Raw genomic sequence first — 19,427 nt, 5'->3', positions numbered from 1 at the left:
AGAAAACTATTAAACAAAATAACAATTTAGTCCTTATAGGAGATTTTAATTGGCATGAGGTCAACTGAGAGGAATGGGATTAACCACTTTGGTATGATGACACCTACATAGGCATCATGGGGTGTGGGTGGGTACACAAGAATGCTGGCATTGGCGTCTTGATTATATTTTTTGTAGTTGTTCATGAGTTATCCCAGATTCTGTGAACTGGTTTGATCATGTTTTCTGTGTTTATTATTACTCAGAGTAAAAAAGACAGTAATACAGCAGTGACTTTATATTTCATAATGCGAGTAGTGTGATGCAAATTACATATGGCAGCCAATTTTACATGCGAGAATTTGAGTCGTACTGAAGTGGTTAAGTGGCAAAGCACATTCCTGGGGAAATACTCTGTTGAGTATAGCAATGGAGAACACATTGATCCAGTGAGTAAAGGAAGTGACTTGGGTAAAAGATGACATTCCCACATGATTACATCTGTTAATAACCAAAGAGCCAGACATTATCAGCTCCCTAAACTACCTTTGCCCCATAGGAAAAAGTGATCATGTAACAACTGAATTTCAGCTGGAAAATGAGGAAATAGAGCCAAGGAATGAATCACACAGGCAAGGGAGACTCGATATTGGCAAGACATTACTTAAGGTTGAAGTAACTCTTTAAAGAATAAGATTGGGAGGAATTAACAAATACCATGGTGTTAGGCAGTTGTCCTCAGTGGTTCACTGATGACACCGCCTTCACATCAGACCCTGTCAATGTAGTCTTTTCCACCATCCCCATGACATGGAAGGCCCCTGGAGATGGAGACTTGCAAAACCCTTCCCATCAAACTCAAACCTGGGAAGGCTATCACATCTTGCCTGCACTCTTGGTATGACAGCAGTCTGACCTTCAAAAGCTTCTACAGCAGAATGCCAAAGTCTTTTCTATTTGCCTGGACTGCCCACCACCAAGCATCACATGGAGCTAATCAACCACCACACTTATCCTATTCCTTCAACCCTCAAGTCATATCTCCATTGGGACCCCCAACAGTGGATCGAGATGGGAATCTTTGAGCTCAAAGCTCTCTTCCTCCCCTTACTGCTCACCCCTACTGACTGTGAGAAATAAGGACAGAACACACAGCTTCTGCCTGGACTGCCAACAGCTCAATACCCTGACCAAGGTCAATGCTGAATGGGTAGGTAATGCATTAGGCATATTTTCTGAGCTCTCAGGAGCCCATAATATATCCAAGGTAGATTTAACCATGGGTTATTGGTAGATACCTCTCATCCCAAAAACCAAGCACCTAACAGCCTTCAAGACACACAGCACGTTGTTCCACTTTGTAGTCATGCCTTCAGTATGGTCAACACCCCTAGATGCTTCTGCCTGATAAGAGCTGTTCTTTAAGACATATTTCACACCTGTATCTACGCCCACCTTGACAACTTGCTGGTGGCTACTGCAACATGGGAAGAACACCTGCAGTCTCTATGGAGGCTGTTTGCTTCTTTACAGTACCATGGACTGCATGCCAGCTCCCAGGAACTCCAATATCTAAGCCACAAAGTAGGGAAAGGATTGCACTGCCCATTACCAGACCAAGTTGCTGCTCTTCCATGGACTGATTTGCCCAAGGACAAGACAACTCCACTCTTTTATACACACATACGTATACCAAGGGCTTTCCCCCTTACAGGAGAGGTAACCACAGTCAAAGGCATAAATTCACTCTCATCCATTTCATTCCCACATACTCCACTCCCATTCACCACCCCTCCCTCCCTCTTTTCTTGGCTCCTCCTCTATGATGGGTCATCCCTGCACCTCCTGCAATGCCCTGGGTCAGAAGCAATGCAGCAAGATGCAGTACATCCACAGCAAGGCCACTTAATTTAATTGGTGACCCCCCTCTCTGTCCCCTCATGCAGAAAGAGAGAAAATGGGGAGAAATCCTTTTGGGTTGCATCAAAATATCAATCACATATACTCCCTCACCCACCCCCATCCCCCACCCACTACCTTCCATGCATCACAGCATCATCCATACACAACCATTCTCCACTCTTCTCTCTTCTCCTTTCCTCAACAGACCTTCCCCTCTTCCCAATGCCCCTTTTACCCATCCATCCATGGTTGCCCCCTCATGTTCACTCTCTCCACACCCTTCTTTATTCTGTGTCCAAACCATCACAATACTCTTTCATCAACTATCTTCCAACTCCTTTTCCAACCCTGCTCACCTCCTTGTTTCTCACTCTATCCATCCTAGTAACCCTTAGCATACTTCTCAGGTATTTCATCTAAAGCACATTCAAACTCCTCTCTTCCATGTTTCTGCCCCATACAGTGCTGTTGGTACAATCACTCCTTCATACAATCTCCTCTTTGCATCCATTCTCAAATGTCTATTTCTTATTACACTTTTTAATCCTCCACAGCACTTACTTGCTTCTATCTACATTCTACCTCCACCTCCACTCCTCCCTTTCCCGCCACAAGTAACCCAAAGTATCTAAAGCTATTCACTTCCTCCAGTCTTTCTCCCTTAATACTTCCACTTTGCTGCCATCCTCTCCCCTTGTACATCTCGTCACCTTACTTTTACCAATATTATTTTCAACTTCCTTATTTCGCTGTGTCTTGCTACACTGCTTCTGACCCAGGGTAGTGGACAAAATGTAGGGATGACCTGTCATCCAGGAGGAGCCAAGAAATGAGGGAGGGAGGGGTGGTGAACGGGAGTGGAGTATGTTGGGATGAAATGGGTGGGAATGGATTTATGTCTTTGACTTTGGCTACCTCCCTTGTAAGGGGGAAAAGTAAGGTGACAAGATGTGCAAAGGGAGAGGATGACAGCAAATTGGAAGGAATTAAGGGAGAGAAAATGGGGGAAGTGGAAAGCTTTAGATACTTGAGGGCACATGTGGCGGGAAAGGGATGAGTGGAGGTAGAATGTAGACTGAAAGCAAAGAAATACCTTGGTGGATTAAAAAGTATGAGAAATAGACATTTGGGAATGGATGCTAAGAGGAGATTGTATAAAGGGGTGATTGTGATGACAGCACTGTATGGGGCAGAAACATGGAATATAAAATAGGAAGAGAGGAAGAGTTTAAATGTGTTTGAGATGAGATGCCTGAGAAGTATGATGGAGGTTACTAGGCTGGATAGAGTGAGAAATGAGGTGAGGAGGAGAGCTGGGGTGGAAAAGGAGTTAGGAGATAGGGTTGATGAAAGAGTAGTGATGATTTGGACACATGGAAAGAATGAGTGAAGAAAGATTAGTAATAGAAGTGTGGACGGCAGAGGTGGGTGGGATAAATATGAGGGGGTGACCAAGGATGAGATGGATGGATGGGGGTAAAAGGGGCATTGGGAAAGAGGGGGATGTCTGTTGAGCAAGGAAGGGGGAAGACAGAAGATAGGGACGCATGGAGAATGGTTGTATATATATGATACTGTGATGCATGGAAGGGAGTGGGTGGGGGATAGGGGAAGGGGGTTAGAGAGTGTGAATGATATTCTGACGCAGCCCAAATGGATTTCTCCTCATTTTCTCTTTTTCTGTACGAGGGGACGGAAAGGAGGGGTCATTGATTAAATGAAGTGGGCCTTCCTGTGGATGTGCTGTCTTGCTGCATTACTTCGTAACAATAATATTAATGATAATTGTAGCCTTCAGTATTGGCAAACCCACAGCCCCACAGTGGCTAGCAACAGTCAAAAATCCTTGGGCCCTTCCACTCTTTCCAACAAGAGTGGCAATGTTGTCTATGTTGTACTAGTGTCACCAGCTCATTATAGTAATAGGAGGGAAACAGCTGCTGGTTGTCAGTTGTCCTTGTGTATAAAAGTGGTGGAAATATAGCTGAAAAAAGTCAATACTGGAGAACTCTCAAAACTACACCTCCAGAAAGTAGTGAGAGGGTTCATAAGTTATGAAGATAGGCAGCAAAGAGATGATTCTCTATGTTCTCTGGTTTGCAGGACCAGCAATGGCAGGTAGCATCTAAAGTTTCAGGTTTTATTTCCACAATATCAAACAATATTAAACAATAACAAATAACATTCACACAAGTTTTAATTTATTATTAATATGATTTTTTTTTTTTTTTTTTTTTTTTTTTTTTTTTTTTGCATCCGACCTAAATATGGATCAAAAGGTCTCCTGTCGGCATGCTTTGCCTTTGTAATCCTTTGCCTTTGTAATCCTTTGTTACAGTATACACAGTACAATACCTGCTACTCTCTGTGCCTTTTCCAGGTTCCGGCATGCTAGAATTACTCTTGCTCCTCGCAGGGCAAAGTCTCGGGCAGTTTCCTTTCCTATACCTGATGTGTCCATGTGGTAAATCACAAAAAGTAATCAATATAACAATATAAAATATAATATAAAATATATCAAATATATATATATATATATTATATATATATATATATATATATATATATATATATATATATATATTATATATATATATATATATATATATACACACACACACACAAATACATATACCAAAGGCTTTTTCCCCTTTATAAGGGAAGTAGCCAAAAAACAAAGGCATAAAAACCACTCCCACCCATTCCATTCCCATCACATTCCACTCCCCTCCACCCTCTTATCTTGGCACCTCCTGAATGACGGGTCATTCCTGCATCTCGCCCACTGCCCTGGGTCAAAAGCAGTGTCACAAGACAGAGCACATCCACATTAAGGCCACTTCATTAAATTGGTGACCCCCCTCTCCATTCCCTCATGCAGAAACGGAGAAGACGGAGAGAAATCCCTTAAGGCTACATCAAATTATTTCTCATACATACTCCCTCACCCCCCCAACCCCCACCCATTCCACCTCATGCATCACATCATCCATATACAACCATTCTCCATTCAGACCTGTCTTCTGTCCTCTCCCTTCCTTCCTTCCTTAACAGACATTCCCCTCTTTCCCAAAGCCCCTTTTACCCCATCCATCCATCTCATCCTAGGTTGATCCTTCATGTTCACTCCTCCCACACCTATTTCACTAGTCTCTCTTCACTCATTCTTTCCATGTGTCCAAATTATCCCAATACTATTTCATCAACCCTATCTCCCAACTCCCTTTCCACCCCCGTTCTCCTCCTCACCTCATTTCTCACTCTATCTAGCCTAATAATCCCTATCATACTTCTCAGGCACCTCATCTCAAACACATTCAAACTCCTTCTCTCTTCTTCTCTTATGTTCCATGTTTCTGCCCTGTACAGTGCTGTCAGGACAATCACTCCTTCATACAATCTCCTCTTAGCATCCATTCCCAGATGTCTTATTTCTCATTACACTTTAATCCACCAAAGCATTTAATTGCTTCTCTCAATCTACATTCTACCTCCACCCCAACTCCTCCCTTTCCTGCCGCATTCACACCCAAGTATCTAAAACTGTCCCCTTCCTCCAGTCTCTCTCCCTTAATACTCATTTCCAGTTTGCTGCCACTTTCTCCCCTTGTACATCTCATCACCTTACTCTTACCAACATTTATCTTCAACTTCCTTCTTTTGCACACTTCCCAAACTCTGTCACTAACTTCCTCAATCCCTTCTCTGATCCTGCTACAAGCGTAGTGTCATCTGCAAACAACAGCTGGCTTATCTCCCATTTTTCTCCAATTTCTTTAACCATCTCCAATCCCTGACCCACCACCCTTGCATTTACCTCTCACACCACCCCATCCATGTATAAATTGAACAGCCAGGGCGACAACACATTCCTGACAAAGTCCCACCTCTAAATCAAACCACTCACTCTCTCCATTTATTACAAAGAAAACCCGAGGAAAAATTGAAGAAAAGCTCTGGAAGTGACATACATTGCAACCAATAATGCTACAAATTCCTGAGGTGGGTTTATGTCCTGGGCACAAATGTCTGCACAGGTGGTGGTTAGCGAGTGTGGGATAAAGGGACAGAGGAGAGGTCCAGCAAGATTATCAGGTCATGACAGGAGGGGCTATTCCAATGCATGAAAGCTGTTGACGGGTTTTAATTCTTCTCCCATCTTCAGGCTGAAGAAGCCCCAAGAGGTTGAGATGTCTGGTACTGAATACAACTCCATGCTCTTACCTTAACTTCTTTAATACAAGTCAAATATTTGCATGCACGTTAGCTGCCTGGGGTACAATGATGCATCACAATATGCCCATCATAGAATACAAAGTTACAGCTATTATACTTGTTCTCTTTCACCCAGAATGTTTGTAACCACAGAAAAAGTGATAAAGCTTGTTCACAGTATAAGAGGGTCACTCAGCTACAACTACAAAATAATTATAATAAGGAAGCCAAGATTGGCATCCTTATATACTCACTTGCACCTCATGATGCCTACATAGACATCACTGTATTCAAGGGCTTAACATTTCATTTGCCACCTCACCTCCATATATACATATAAGAGAACCTTAAAGTTCTAGGCCTTGGTTTTGATATTTATATAACCTCCAGCCCACACATCATAGATCTGACAGTAAAAATGTACACAAAAATTGAAAATACTGCAATCAATTAAAAGCACAGGTTTTCTATGGTCAATAGCATGTTGCCACAGGACTCCTCACTTTCCTCAGTCTCCCATTACTTCCATATTACTGCTCCATAATAACAGTTCCCCAGTAGTTAACCTCTTCTATACAATGATGCCTACGTAGGCATCATGAGGTATGAGTGGGTATATGAGGATGCTAGAGTCGGCATTTTGATTATATTTATTTTGTAGCTGACCCTTGAATTCTGTGAACTGGCTTGATCATGTTTTCTGTGTTTATCATTATTCAGTGAAAGAGAATGAGTAATACAGGAGTGGCTTTATGTTTTATAACATAAGTATTGTGATGCATCAATCATTGTATCTCTGGCATCCGATACTGCGTGTGTAAACTTGACTCTTACTGAAGAGGATATATATTCACTATTTTTCAATGATACTTTCCAGTTGTTTGAGGGTGTTTTAGTATGGAAGTGCTGCATGGTGGTATTGGCGGGAGACTATTGTAGAAATTTGAGTATGGGGAGATTACTTGTGATGTGGGTGAACATTGCAGGAGAGAGTATTGCTCTTTGGAGGACTCCTATGTCTAATAGGTGTTTATTGTGTGTTTCTTCCTGTTGTCTATATTCTGTGCCTGCAACTTCTGAGGATATTCATTTTCTTACATGCCTTTACCATAAAGTCTCTTCTGTAAGGGGTGACTATTGTATGTCAAATCAATCCATCCATATCCCCTAATCTTTCTTGCAGAAGACCTTTGGCATTCAGGTAACCAGCAACAGCCTTTGGGCATGTACAGAAGTCACTCAGGGAAGATATATTATGTTGTTGAGTAGGAATTGTTAGTGTGGAGCATTGCAGTATGAGGTGTTCTATGTCCTCCATGTGGTGGTTGCATTCGAGACAAATGTGAGGCTGAATATTTTAGTTTTTCTTTCTTATCCTGTGGGAGAAATTGACCATTTAACCTAGCCACTGGATACTTTTTTAATCCATGATAGTCAGGAGTGGGGAATGTTACTAAGGACTTCTGTGGGGATGCAGACATTCTATTTTGTGTCAACCATATTTTTTTTTTTGTAAGTTTGTGTTTTTGACTAGTAATACAACTTTTTTTTCAAAATCAAATATCTTTTGCTGAAGATGAAAGTCTTATTCAAAAGTAAAAATGCTCACCTGCAGATGCTCCTGTGACAATCACAGTTTTACCAACAAGCTTCATTTCACTTTTGCACATTCCTGTCTTGAAGTAATAAAAAATCTTAAACATCACTCCTGCCCCAACAATGACAGCTGCTGCAATCATCCACATCTTGACAGTGATCTGCAAATATGACAGTGTTTAGGGAATTCATAAGTAATGTATCATACTATTAGTTACACCAGTAACAGGAGATACGAAAGGTTAGGGAAATTACTTCTTAGATTCTGGGGAAGGACTCGGATGTAACAGACCAGATTGATAGAATGTTTAGGTTGGGTCAGTATTAGAGGGTGCACATTCAATGAAAATAAAATTCAAATTGCAAGCTATGTGAAAAAAAAAAGTAATTAGCAAATCTTGGAAGTTAGCATGAAAAGTTAATAAAAAAATTCGAATTAGGAAATATAATAATGAAGAGGAATGACCAAAGACACAAAAGCTCTTAGAAGAAGCCAAACACAAAAATGAATTGACTGAAGAAAAACAGCAGTTTCTGGAAAGTTGTCAATTGGAATCCAATTAAATGGTTAAAAAAAAAAAAGGAAGGCAGTGTTGCAAAGGAAACACTACAAGGAAATTTATAGTATATATCAATACTGATGGTTTACTATCAGCTAGGTTGGAGATAAATGACTACTTGAGGATAAAAGAGCATAATCCACATTTTTTGTGAGTTTGGTCTCCAAATACAAAATATTTGGTGGAGACCAAACTCCCAAAAAATGTGGATCTACAGTTGGGAGACAATAGATATGCCTCCTGGAGAAGACACAGGGAAGATAAAATGGGTTAGGTCAGCCTAAGAGGAATGGTGCACACTCAATGAAAATAAAATTCAAATTGCAAGCTGTCACATCCTTAGTATGAATACAATCCTTTCCAAAGCAGCCAGTCTCTTAATAATTAATGCACTGGAAAAAATGTGACACTCGAAGCTAGACGAGTTCCTTCCACTACAGGTATAAATTTTGTGATCAAGATGTATTGTAGCGAGTCCTTCAAAGAAGGTCAGAGACTGAAGTGTTAGGACAATAAATGTATTCTCAGCCCATCTTCATTTACCCTTCCCCACCTATCACTCATATATATATATATATATATGTGTATATATATATATGTATATAATATATATATATATATATATATATATATACATATATATATACATATATAGACGCTCCTCTACTTACGTTCATTCGTTTTACGTTTTTTCGATTTTACGTTTGAACTGACTAAAAAAAATTGTAAAAAAAAATTGTGAATTTTTTAGTTTAGCGCACTCTCCGTAGTTCAAACGATACTTGCGCATGACGCTGCGTCCATTGTTTACATTGCACAAACGAAAAACTGAACATCCCTTGCCTCATCCTCATCCTCCTCCTCCACCATCTCAGTTTATGTTGCTTGAATTTAATTTATTTGAAATTAATGTTATTATTTTACAATGTTGTGTGTATAATTAATGATTTAGGGGTGTTTTATAAGATACGGTAATAGAATTTACCGATGTATAGTACAGTAACAACTTACGTTCATTTTCAACTTACGTTCGGCCGTTCGAAACGGAACTAAAACGTAAGTTGAGGAGCGTCTGTATATATATATTTATTTATTTCTGGGGCACAGGTTCTCGCATCGACAATTCTTATTGGATTGAAGCCAGTTATGCTAATAGTTCCGGCTATTTCAAGATTCAAATTCTTTAGTTTCAAGAATAACTTTTTGTTGTACACAACACTATTATACTCCACAAAGAAACAAATTTTAAAAGACTGCAGATTGCTAAAGCTGTATCTGTTACAACTCAGCAATCCACATCTTCATGTCATTCACATAAATAGCAAACATTATTGGAGCCAATACTGATCCCTGTAGAACTCCACTAATCATCTCCCAAGCTGAACTCTTTTTCTCTGAGCACTATTCTCATTTTTCTGCCATGCAAGAAATCCTCCATCCACTTTAGTAATTTACTTTGTATCCCTCCAATGTTTTCCATTTTTTTTTTTTTTTTTTTTTATAATTTTTTGTGTGGTACTTTGTTGAAGGCTCGTACCACACAAAAATTATATGTGGGAGATAAGGTTGATGAAAGAGTATTGGGATGGTTTGGACACATGGAAAGAATGAGTGAAGAAAGACTATTAAAAGAGGTGTGGAAGGCAGAGGTGGAAGGAGTGAACATGAGGGGGCAACCAAGGATGAGATGGATGGATGGGGTGAAACAGGCATTGGGAAAGAGGAATGTCTGTTGAGGAGGACAGGAGAGGGCAAAAGATAGGGGTGAATGGAGAATGGTTGTGTATGGATGATGCTGTGATGCATGAGGGGTGACGGAGCATGTGTAAGAAATAAATTGACACAGCCCAAAGGGATTTCTCCCTGTCTTCTTTTCTGCATGAGGGGATGGAGAGGGGGTCACCAATTTAATAAAATGGCCCTGCTGTAGGTGTGCTGTGTCTTATGACACTGCTTCTGACCCAGGGCTGTGGGCAAGATGCAGAGATGACCCACCATCCAGGAGGTGCCAAAATAAGAGGGAGGGAAGAGGGTGGAGGGGAGTGGAGTATGATAGGGAGGGAAGAGGGTGGAGGGGAGTGGAGTATGATAGGGAGGGAAGAGGGTGGAGGGGAGTGGAGTATGATAGGGAGGGAAGAGGGTGGAGGGGAATGGAGTATGATAGGGAGGGAAGAGGGTGGAGGGGAGTGGAGTATGATAGGGAGGGCAGAGGGTGGACGGGAGTGGAGTATGATAGGGATGGAATAGGTGGAAGTTGTTTTTATGCCTTTGTTTTTTTTACTACCTCCCTTGTAAGTATGTATGTATATACATATTGTAAAATGGAGTCCCTAAAGATAATATTTTCACTGCTGCTATTCAGCCCTTTCATGAGTGATCTCCCAGCTCCAGAAGGACCAGAACCAGAAATGTATACCAATATCCAATATTCTCTCATACACAGATGACTCCTTAACTTCACCCCAACAGATTAAATACAAAATAACAGCAAAGAATCTACAATAACAAACTGGAATAATGGGTCAAAAATAACAGAATGGAAGTTTCACCCCATAAATTAACGGTGATATTACTCACTCCAGACAATTATGAATGAAAAAACACCCTACAGTCAAATTAGATCATCAAATCTTTCTACTGAAAAAAGACAAATTCTAGGCCTCACATTTGATTATCATATGACTTTCAGTCCACATATCAAAGACCTGGCAGCAAAAATTAACAAGGAAATAAATGTCTTAAAATCCATCACTAGCACTGATTTTGGACAACAAAAAGAAAGTACCATTTACATACAATTCAAATGAACCTTAAATTCCGCAGTCTGGTTCCCAACAATCAACAAGACAAACACAAACAATATACAAACTCTGCAGAATGGAGGACCGAGAGTATCAACAAAAAGTACTAAAACCTGGGGGACACATACAGAAAAGAAAATCTTCCCCACTGACCGAACAAATTAAAATGAAAAATGCAATTCTATGACAGAATCCTGAACATGTTCACACTACATTTTACAAGCACCACAAAAAAATTAGCAGCATACTACTCAAACATCTATAACACCCTAAATACTAGGAATAACTTGGAAAGTGATATAGCCCAAGCTTGAACAAGACATAAATTCAAATCTAAATATGATGATTGGAAATCAAGGATATTGAATGAGTTGGAACTGTACATGAATTTGAGACTGGTTATGATAAATTGAATAGTAGAACATGGGACCCAAAGAGTGTTGCTCATGTATACTACAATTAGGTAAATACCTCCTTGTTAGAGAAGTCTTCCTTACCTCTCTTCTTCCTCCTCCTCACTTCTAGTCCTAGTCTATCTCATGACTCTTTGAACCCTGAGGCTGCAACCGGACCACTACGTACCACCCACAAGCCAATGGACTCATGGAAAAAGTCCACTGCCAGCCGAGTCACTAAAAGTGTAGCAACCCATGTGTGGTTGGGCCAATACCATTCTTATGGCGCTCCTCTCCATCCCAAGGTTGACAACAACATATCTCCATCCCAGTTAGTGTATGCAGAGGACCTTTGCCTTCTTGGGGAGATAGACCCCTGCTGTTGGCAACCCCGACCAACACGCCCTCCTTCAGCTACTAAGGGAGACCTTTACCAACACCTGTCCCCCTCCACCACAAAACACACAAACCCAGTGCATGTTCCCTTGGCCCTTGATTTAGTGGACTATACCTTCATTATGTGGGACTCCAGACAAACCCCTCTCCAACGACCGTATGGTGGACCCTACAGTTATCAATAGGTCTGCGAAGCACTTCCTCATTGACCAAGGTTCTGAGCCAGACCACATTTTTATTGACATGCTCAAACCAGCTCACCTCCCTCCTTCTCTCCATTCCAACCCTTCTTCCCGCCTCCTCTCCCTCTTACAACACATTTCTGCCACTGGTCCACATCAAACTAGCCCATCTCTTCTTCCCACCACAATTGTTCCCCCATCCGTCAACACATTACCTTCCTCCCCAGACTCACTTTTGCCATCACCTTTACCCCACTCACCTACCTATCTATCTCCACAGCTCCATGCCCAGCCTTGCTTGACAGAACAATCACTCACTCCCGCCATCTAGTCAGAAGGCCTGCCCGCTACTCCCACTCCACTTGTGCAACTCTTTACCCTCCATACTGCTCACTTCCAAGGGGGGCTGACATTGTCTCCACCATCGATGCTGGACACACCGGAGGTGTCTGCTTTCCTGGCCAGTCCAACCCAGACTGATGATGTCACCAACTCAAGCAGAGGTGTATCCACTCACCAAGACTCACACCTCGCTTGTGTGGACCACAGCCAAAGGGAAGGTGGTCAATTAGAAGGCTAGACGTCCCAACGGGTCCCGTCCATGACCCCACCACAAAGTTTAAAAGGACAGCCTCTTGCCAACCATGATTAGAACAGCCTCACTGACCATTGCAGCAACAACTCATTTTCAGCTCCAAGACCTTCTCTCTCATAGCATCGATGGAGGACCTTGAGCTCCAGATTTCAGGCTTGCCATATACTCATCCGATTTGGTGATTAAAAGAGATAAGATTACTATGTAGTAAGGAGTTTGATTTCTTCCTTGGTTGTCTATACCAGAACACTACAGTGGGCCCACAAGGCCTCTTTCAGGAAGCGAATGTGCAGTTCACCAGCCTAGAATCCCCCCACATAAGCATTGATCCACTGTAGAATCTCTACCCCAACTACACTCAACTGTAGAATTCCCCCTTACATTGATCAACTGTAGATGTTCCACCCTAACATAGGTTTGGTTAGGTTAGGTCAGGATATGAAGAGCCATAGTCAACTGTAGAATGTTAGGTTAGGTCATGTTATGCATCATGAGCCATATTCAACTGTAGATTGTCCACCCCAGGAATACTTAATTGTACAAATTCTATCCAAAGTCTGCACGCATGTGTGTCTGTGTGGGAGTTCTACAAACGATCACAAACAAAAAAGGAAAATTTTATAGTGACTGGACTGGCATGGCGTCCGGACCGTAGATCCGTATCCTAGCCGCTAGGATACGGACACAAAATTTACATTTTTCTTTTAACCCTTAAATTATTGTTGCATACAAAAGGCAATTTCATTTGAAACAAAATGCTTTTTAGTTTTTTGAAGTAGCTCAAAAAATAAGGGAGATACGAATTTTTTTTAGTTATTTTTTAGCCTGCATTTTTGGCTGGACTTCACCATAGCAATGTGTTAGAATTAAGGGTGGTCATTTGTAAAGATTTCGGTAAAGAAATACACTAACTCTAAACCACTAGTCCAATTTGATTAAAATTCGGTATAAATGGGTTTTAAGGATCAACAAATCACATGAGCATGTCAAAAACAATGTATGACATCTCCATCATACCATATTTGCCTTTTCATGGCAACCATGAAGTTGTCAATTTTCAGATTATCATCAATAAAAACCAAACCCTTGGCCCAACTCGCATGCAACTTGGCATATCTAGGTTTTCTGGTCAATAAAACACCTGAGCATGTCAATAACATTGCAGGACCTTCTTCTAATACCATTCTGATTCTTACTAACACCTATCACGTTGTCATGGCAACTGTTGTCAATTTAGACTCTCCTGAGGGCCTTCTTATACCATTCTTACTAACACCTATCATGTTACCATGGCAACTGTTGTCAAATTGGAAATAATGATAACATCCGAACCACTGGCCCAATTGACATGCAACTTGGCATGTGAAGATTTTTGGGTCAAAAAATCACCAAGTGTATATTGCCCAACGATCTTGAGCTGCTCATATATGGAAGAAAATAGGTTAAAAAACAACATTCTTACATTACAATAGTATGTTATTGATGTCTTACCTTAATATTTTCACTCGAAAAACTAATTTGACAAGATTGATAACCAAATTTGCGTTGGAATCGGTGAATATTTGTTTTCTTTGAAAGATTTGGGCATACACTTGCGTAATAACAAAATAATTTGAATACCCTGCGCATGCGATGAACGTTCAAAGCATTCAAACTAAGCAATACAAAATCAAATTGGTCGCAAAAGATGGAGTTGTAAACAATAACAGCGCGATAGTGACGTCACGCTTGTTTTTCGCGCGTACCTACGGGGCTAGCGGCTTCGTTCGTTAGTAAATTTGCTTGTAGGAAGTTTTTTTTTTCTGACAAGAAAATCGCATTTATGTTCATGTTATATAATTTACAAATTTAATGCTATATCGCGTAGGTGTGCACAACTAAAATAATACCGAAATCAATGACAAAAAGTTGCTAAAACCGATTTACTAATGAACGAATTCGCGGCGGTTGAATATGCCACGTTTGCTTTGATAGATGCCGAGGTCGAAGAAATGTACGGATGATAGATCCGTCTACTCTACCTAACCTACGTAACCTTACCTAAATTTAGTAATTCGGTACCTCAAATTCTTAATATCATCCGGGTTGTTGTCGTCGTCACGAATGCTGACGGCCTGATTATTACTGTATTAACAGACGACGGCAGAACCCCGTGTTCTTTCTTAAAGTCCAAGGAAGCCCTACTGTCTTTGTAACATCGCTTATTAAGGGGACCCCCCGCCCCCAGATTTAAGAAAAATTCGATTTTTTTTATTGCATAAATACATAGTAGGGATCTTGCTCTAGATGCTGGTAAAGTGTTTTTATCGTACCGCCATTTTTAAAGGGTTTAAAGGGCCTACCCTCCCTCCCCCCGGCAGCCACATGCTGCGCACGACCATTGTTTACATACGTTTTGACCATATTTTACCCTATTTTTTTGCGTTTGATACACTCAAAGTTTTCTCATACGTCCGGCATGCACGTGAGTATGTGGTGTGAGGAAGTTCAGCCTGCACGACTGGCAGTGGCCTGAGCCTTACAAAGTAAAGGACATGTACACGTTAGCTTGCCGCATTCACTAATTTGCCGTGTGAAATTCGCATCTATTTTTCAGTGAAGAGATATTTGAAGATATTAGCCATGCCTAAGCTATCCAAACAAAAGGCACACTTGCAGAAGATAAGAACGTCTACATTAGCAACTCAAGGGGAGAAAGAAAGAACCCCAGCATCAACTTTGTTATCACCACCTCCGCCACCACTAGTACTCCCTCCAGCAGATCTCTCCCTTCCATCTACATCCACATCCTCAGCACCTGATCCTCTGTCCTCTACACCTATATCAGACAAGTTGTCTCTACGCAAACAACTGTTTGCTAACAAGTGGCTACAAGGGTGCCTCATTGTTGCAACACCTTGGGTTTAGAGTCTCAAACTTCTCAGTGATGTCCCTATTGCAGCAAGAGCCTGTTCCAACACCAGAAAAGAAACCCAAGAAAAGAAAGAGCTGAATCCCAGCAATCAGACTACCTTGCTGGGTCATTCTAGACCAAGAACTCAAACTTTGCGACAAAGAGTGAGGTGGCGGCTTATGAGACCCTCACTTTGAGTGAATAATATCCTACACTGTAGGAGGGTACAAAGTGCCTGAGTTACTTGAAAGATGCAAAATCATCATAAAAATACAATGGAACCTGTTTTCAATTTGTCTTAGGAGGTCCAATGTAAAATTTAGTCAAAGGAAAAAAAAAAAAAACTTTCATTTCTGAAAAATGTAAGTTTTTGATACTCAGTCTATCTCCTCCCTCAATTTTCAACCGATTTTTGCATATGAGGTCTCTATTAATAGCTAGATAAATGACAAAAAATAAAAGTTTTTTTGCACATGTTAAATAATTTTTTTAATAACGTGTCAAAGTAAAAATTTTGCTCTTTTCCGATATTTTTTTTTTTATATATTTTTTCCTCGGCGTTAAACAAAGATATTAAAAAAATATTTCTATTTTGTTTTTTTATATATGTAGAAGATTCTTTTGCTGTAAAATGAAAGACATCGAATAAAAATTGTAAGAGGAGATAGGATTTGAAAGCCCAAAAATGGTATTTTTTACGTTTTTTATTAAAAAATAAACAAACTACTCGTCAGATCTGAATAAAACTCATGCTGTGAAGGTTTCCTCAGACCTAGATATCACAGAAAAAATCAGCAAGATCCTTCAGAAAAAAAAAAATTGGGCGGGGGGGGTCCCCTTAACGTCATATGGAGTTGGACAACAGCCGGTCCATAATGTGAAAGCTATCGTCTGACTCAAGATCTAAGAATATAAGGTCTAACCACTTCCGACCGAATTTCGAGGGAGTTGGCGCAGCGGGCCCGTGAACGTCACCTGGCTGCTCAAAGTGGGGTTAGCGGGTCCTATAGCTGTCAGTTGAAGCTGGTCCGTCGTTCAAAAATGACGTTGCCTTCGCTCGCACTGCTCCACGCAATTAGTTATATTCTGACAAATATTATATAAAATATATATATAAATATATATAAAATATTATAGTTCCTGTCTTCCTTGGCGTTTCACAGTTTTCTTCAGTGTATCACAAAGAGAAAATGGACTCAGCCAAATGACGTCAGAAGCTGCGCAGAAGAATGTAAACGGTCTGACCTGTATATTTAGACCTTGGTCCATACCGTGTCCTTATGGCTTCGTTCGTTAGATTTGCTTGTAGCGAGTATTTTTTTTTTTTTTCGCCAAGAAACTCGCATACTATGTTCAGACAAGGAACAATGGTCTCAAATTGTCCGGAAATAGATTCAATTTGGAAGTGGGTAGAAACAACTTTGCCAACCGTGTGGTTAATAAATGGAATAAACTTCCTAGGTAGTGCAATGTAGTTCAGTTCGAAGCTTTAAGAATCATTTAGATAAACACCTAAGCAAGATGCTGTAATGGTTATAATTTATTTTATGTTATTTGTTTTTGCTTTATCATTTGTCTGTTTTATTTTCACTTATTATTAGTTACATGTCAATTTATTATTATTTACTATTTACCTGTGTTTATTATTCAACTATACTTATGCATTTATTTATGTATTTTATTTGTTATTTACATTATTATAGTTTTTATTTATTATTTTCATGATTTTTTTCGCATCCGACCTAGATATGGACCAAAAGGTCTCCTGTCGGCATGCTCCGCCTTTGTAATCCTTTGTAATGTATTATAATTTACAAAGTTAATATTTAATTTTCTAATGCTATCTCGCGTAGGTGTGCACAACTAAAATAATACCCCCAAAAATAGATATCACATATGCATGTTTCTGGATTTGTAGAAGCATTCTTTCTTGTATAAAAAATTGCATCTAATTTCACCTGCTAAGGAAGATAAACAAACGTTTTTAGTTTAGGTTAGGTTATGTGACAAGTCAAAACATGGTCATGTAACCCATTTACCTCGATCACCTGTTGTGGCGAATGGTAGAGAATTTCCACACGTCACAAACGCATAATAAATAATAATCGTGTGCTATTTTCAAGTAGTCAGCATTGACAATATTTCAGCAGGCCCAAATGCAGCCAAATACCATCTGTATTTTTTTTTGCCAGTTACAAGTAACTGACATGCAACTGTGAAGCAGTGCTTTCTTCTGTATCAAGATGTACTGATAATCATTTGTTCCATGGATTTTGTCGATCAAAGGTAATACCTTGTCTATTCGTTTTAATTAAACCCCTAGAGTCCACCATACTGACTCAACATGACATGGCACTTGATGAAAATTTAAATGTGAATTGTACTCGCTACAGTCGGTATGTAGTTCTCTAACTACTCCTCCCGTACTAAACTCCACAATAAAATAATTACAAACTACCCACTGTATGTTCACTCAGGCAATATAAACACTGAAAACATAAATTGTTAGCAATTTGTTTTGTCGTGTTTAACACGGGAGGTAGTGGTGAGTAGAATGGTGATTATTCGCCAAGAGGCACGTAGCTGCATCATTTACCTTTACTTTTACTTTCAACGTTTGAACTAGTGGTGGGCAGATACCGGTAACAACCTTAACGGTACTTTACCGGTAAAAATTCTGGTACCGTTAAGGTTCCGTTAACCGATAACTCGATAAGCTATCCCATAACGCTCAGAGAGCGGTAAGCACTCCTTGCCTTGATGGTACTGAGTGACGGACTGACGGTCTTTAAACTGTACGGTCAGGTATTGTCACTTAGTTGAGAGCGCTATTTGTGATTCCGGGCGGGACCGCGCTTCTGAATTAGTGTTTATGGACTTATTTTCATTGCGACAACAATATCTTGATATTAAATAACCTAGTTAACGCAACATATATACTGTTTAGGTGACATATCACACTGTTACCTGTCTCCGTTGTCACACAGGTTGAGATCTTCCTTCCACGGCACTAGCGCGCAACTGCACTAGCGCACAGGTCCACAAGACACAATCTAACGGTCTCTCTGGGGTGCCGCCGATTCCTCGCTTGTGTGGATGAACGGTTACCAGTTAGCCTTTAATTAAACGTGTACAAACATAGGAAAGTCTGTAGTTTCACTGCAGCTACCATTTTCTAACCATTAGGTGAGAAAGAAAACGGATATAAATAATACTAATTAACCATATAATGTCTTGGGGAGAGTAAAAGATCGTGCGTCAACGAGTAACGTGCCTCAAACATGTATGCCTAAAATGTAAAAAAGTAGCAAATACGTAAGGTTAAGAGTTGTTAAACGGAACATATGTGTCTTTTTACCGTCGTCAAATTACTTGCAATGGTTTTCTGACACGTAAGACAATAAGCTTTTGTTGGATCTCCATCTACCTTTGCCAACCATGGCTTGAATTCCTCCATCTCCAGCCATGCATCTCTCAGCTTCCGTTTATTAGCCATGATATATAATCTGAAGTAGACCATGAACTTTAAAATACATAAGTTCAAGATATGCATTCCATTTTCTTTGGAGTGCCCCCCATTCAGATGAATTTACTATAATAAAGGGGTAACTTTGTCAGATTCGGTACACTCATGAAAGATTACTTACTTGTGATACTTTGACTGTTTAGAGGACTATTATTTCGTGTGTGTTATGCACGCAGTAGTATTAGAGAAAATTAAATCAGTTGAACACACTAGCAAATAGGCAGGGCTCATCTCGGAGTGATCCTTGAAGTGCGGCTATTAGGAAGGCAACCACAAAACTGACTAGTTCTGCTTCATAGTTCGAATGCATTTTGCCTCGGTTTGCATATTTTCTACAATAATTTGCCAGTGCACTGCACAGTTATGTTCAGAAATATGTGTAAACAT

At 40.2% G+C, this 19,427-nt stretch overlaps 1 protein-coding gene across 5 annotated transcripts in view; it reads right to left on the bottom strand.

Moving 5' to 3' along the window:
- LOC143028286 (retinol dehydrogenase 12-like) overlaps window positions 1–18,615 on the bottom strand; it is a 48,531-nt gene extending 29,916 nt beyond the window's left edge. The window contains exons 1-4 of one of the 5 annotated variants that reach the window (XM_076190151.1): window positions 16,357–16,411; window positions 14,662–14,829; window positions 7,706–7,853; window positions 4,237–4,329 (exon numbers count right to left, since the gene is read on the bottom strand). In XM_076190151.1, the coding sequence (XP_076046266.1) occupies window positions 4,237–4,329; window positions 7,706–7,841 (229 nt within the window). In that variant the 5' untranslated portion in view covers window positions 7,842–7,853; window positions 14,662–14,829; window positions 16,357–16,411. Of the gene's footprint in view, window positions 1–4,236; window positions 4,330–7,705; window positions 7,854–14,661; window positions 14,830–16,356; window positions 16,412–18,110; window positions 18,225–18,481 lie in introns of those variants that run through there. The other 4 variants (XM_076190154.1, XM_076190150.1, XM_076190152.1 and 1 more) reach the window with 4 other exon arrangements.
- Window positions 18,616–19,427: the final 812 nt, after the last annotated feature.

This window comes from Oratosquilla oratoria, chromosome 9, assembly GCF_046742065.1.
Source record: "Oratosquilla oratoria isolate Oo_2021 chromosome 9, ASM4674206v1, whole genome shotgun sequence".
Taxonomy (NCBI): domain Eukaryota; kingdom Metazoa; phylum Arthropoda; class Malacostraca; order Stomatopoda; family Squillidae; genus Oratosquilla; species Oratosquilla oratoria.
Note: the sequence above shows the minus strand (reverse complement) of the source record. Positions and strands in the feature narration are given on the sequence as shown.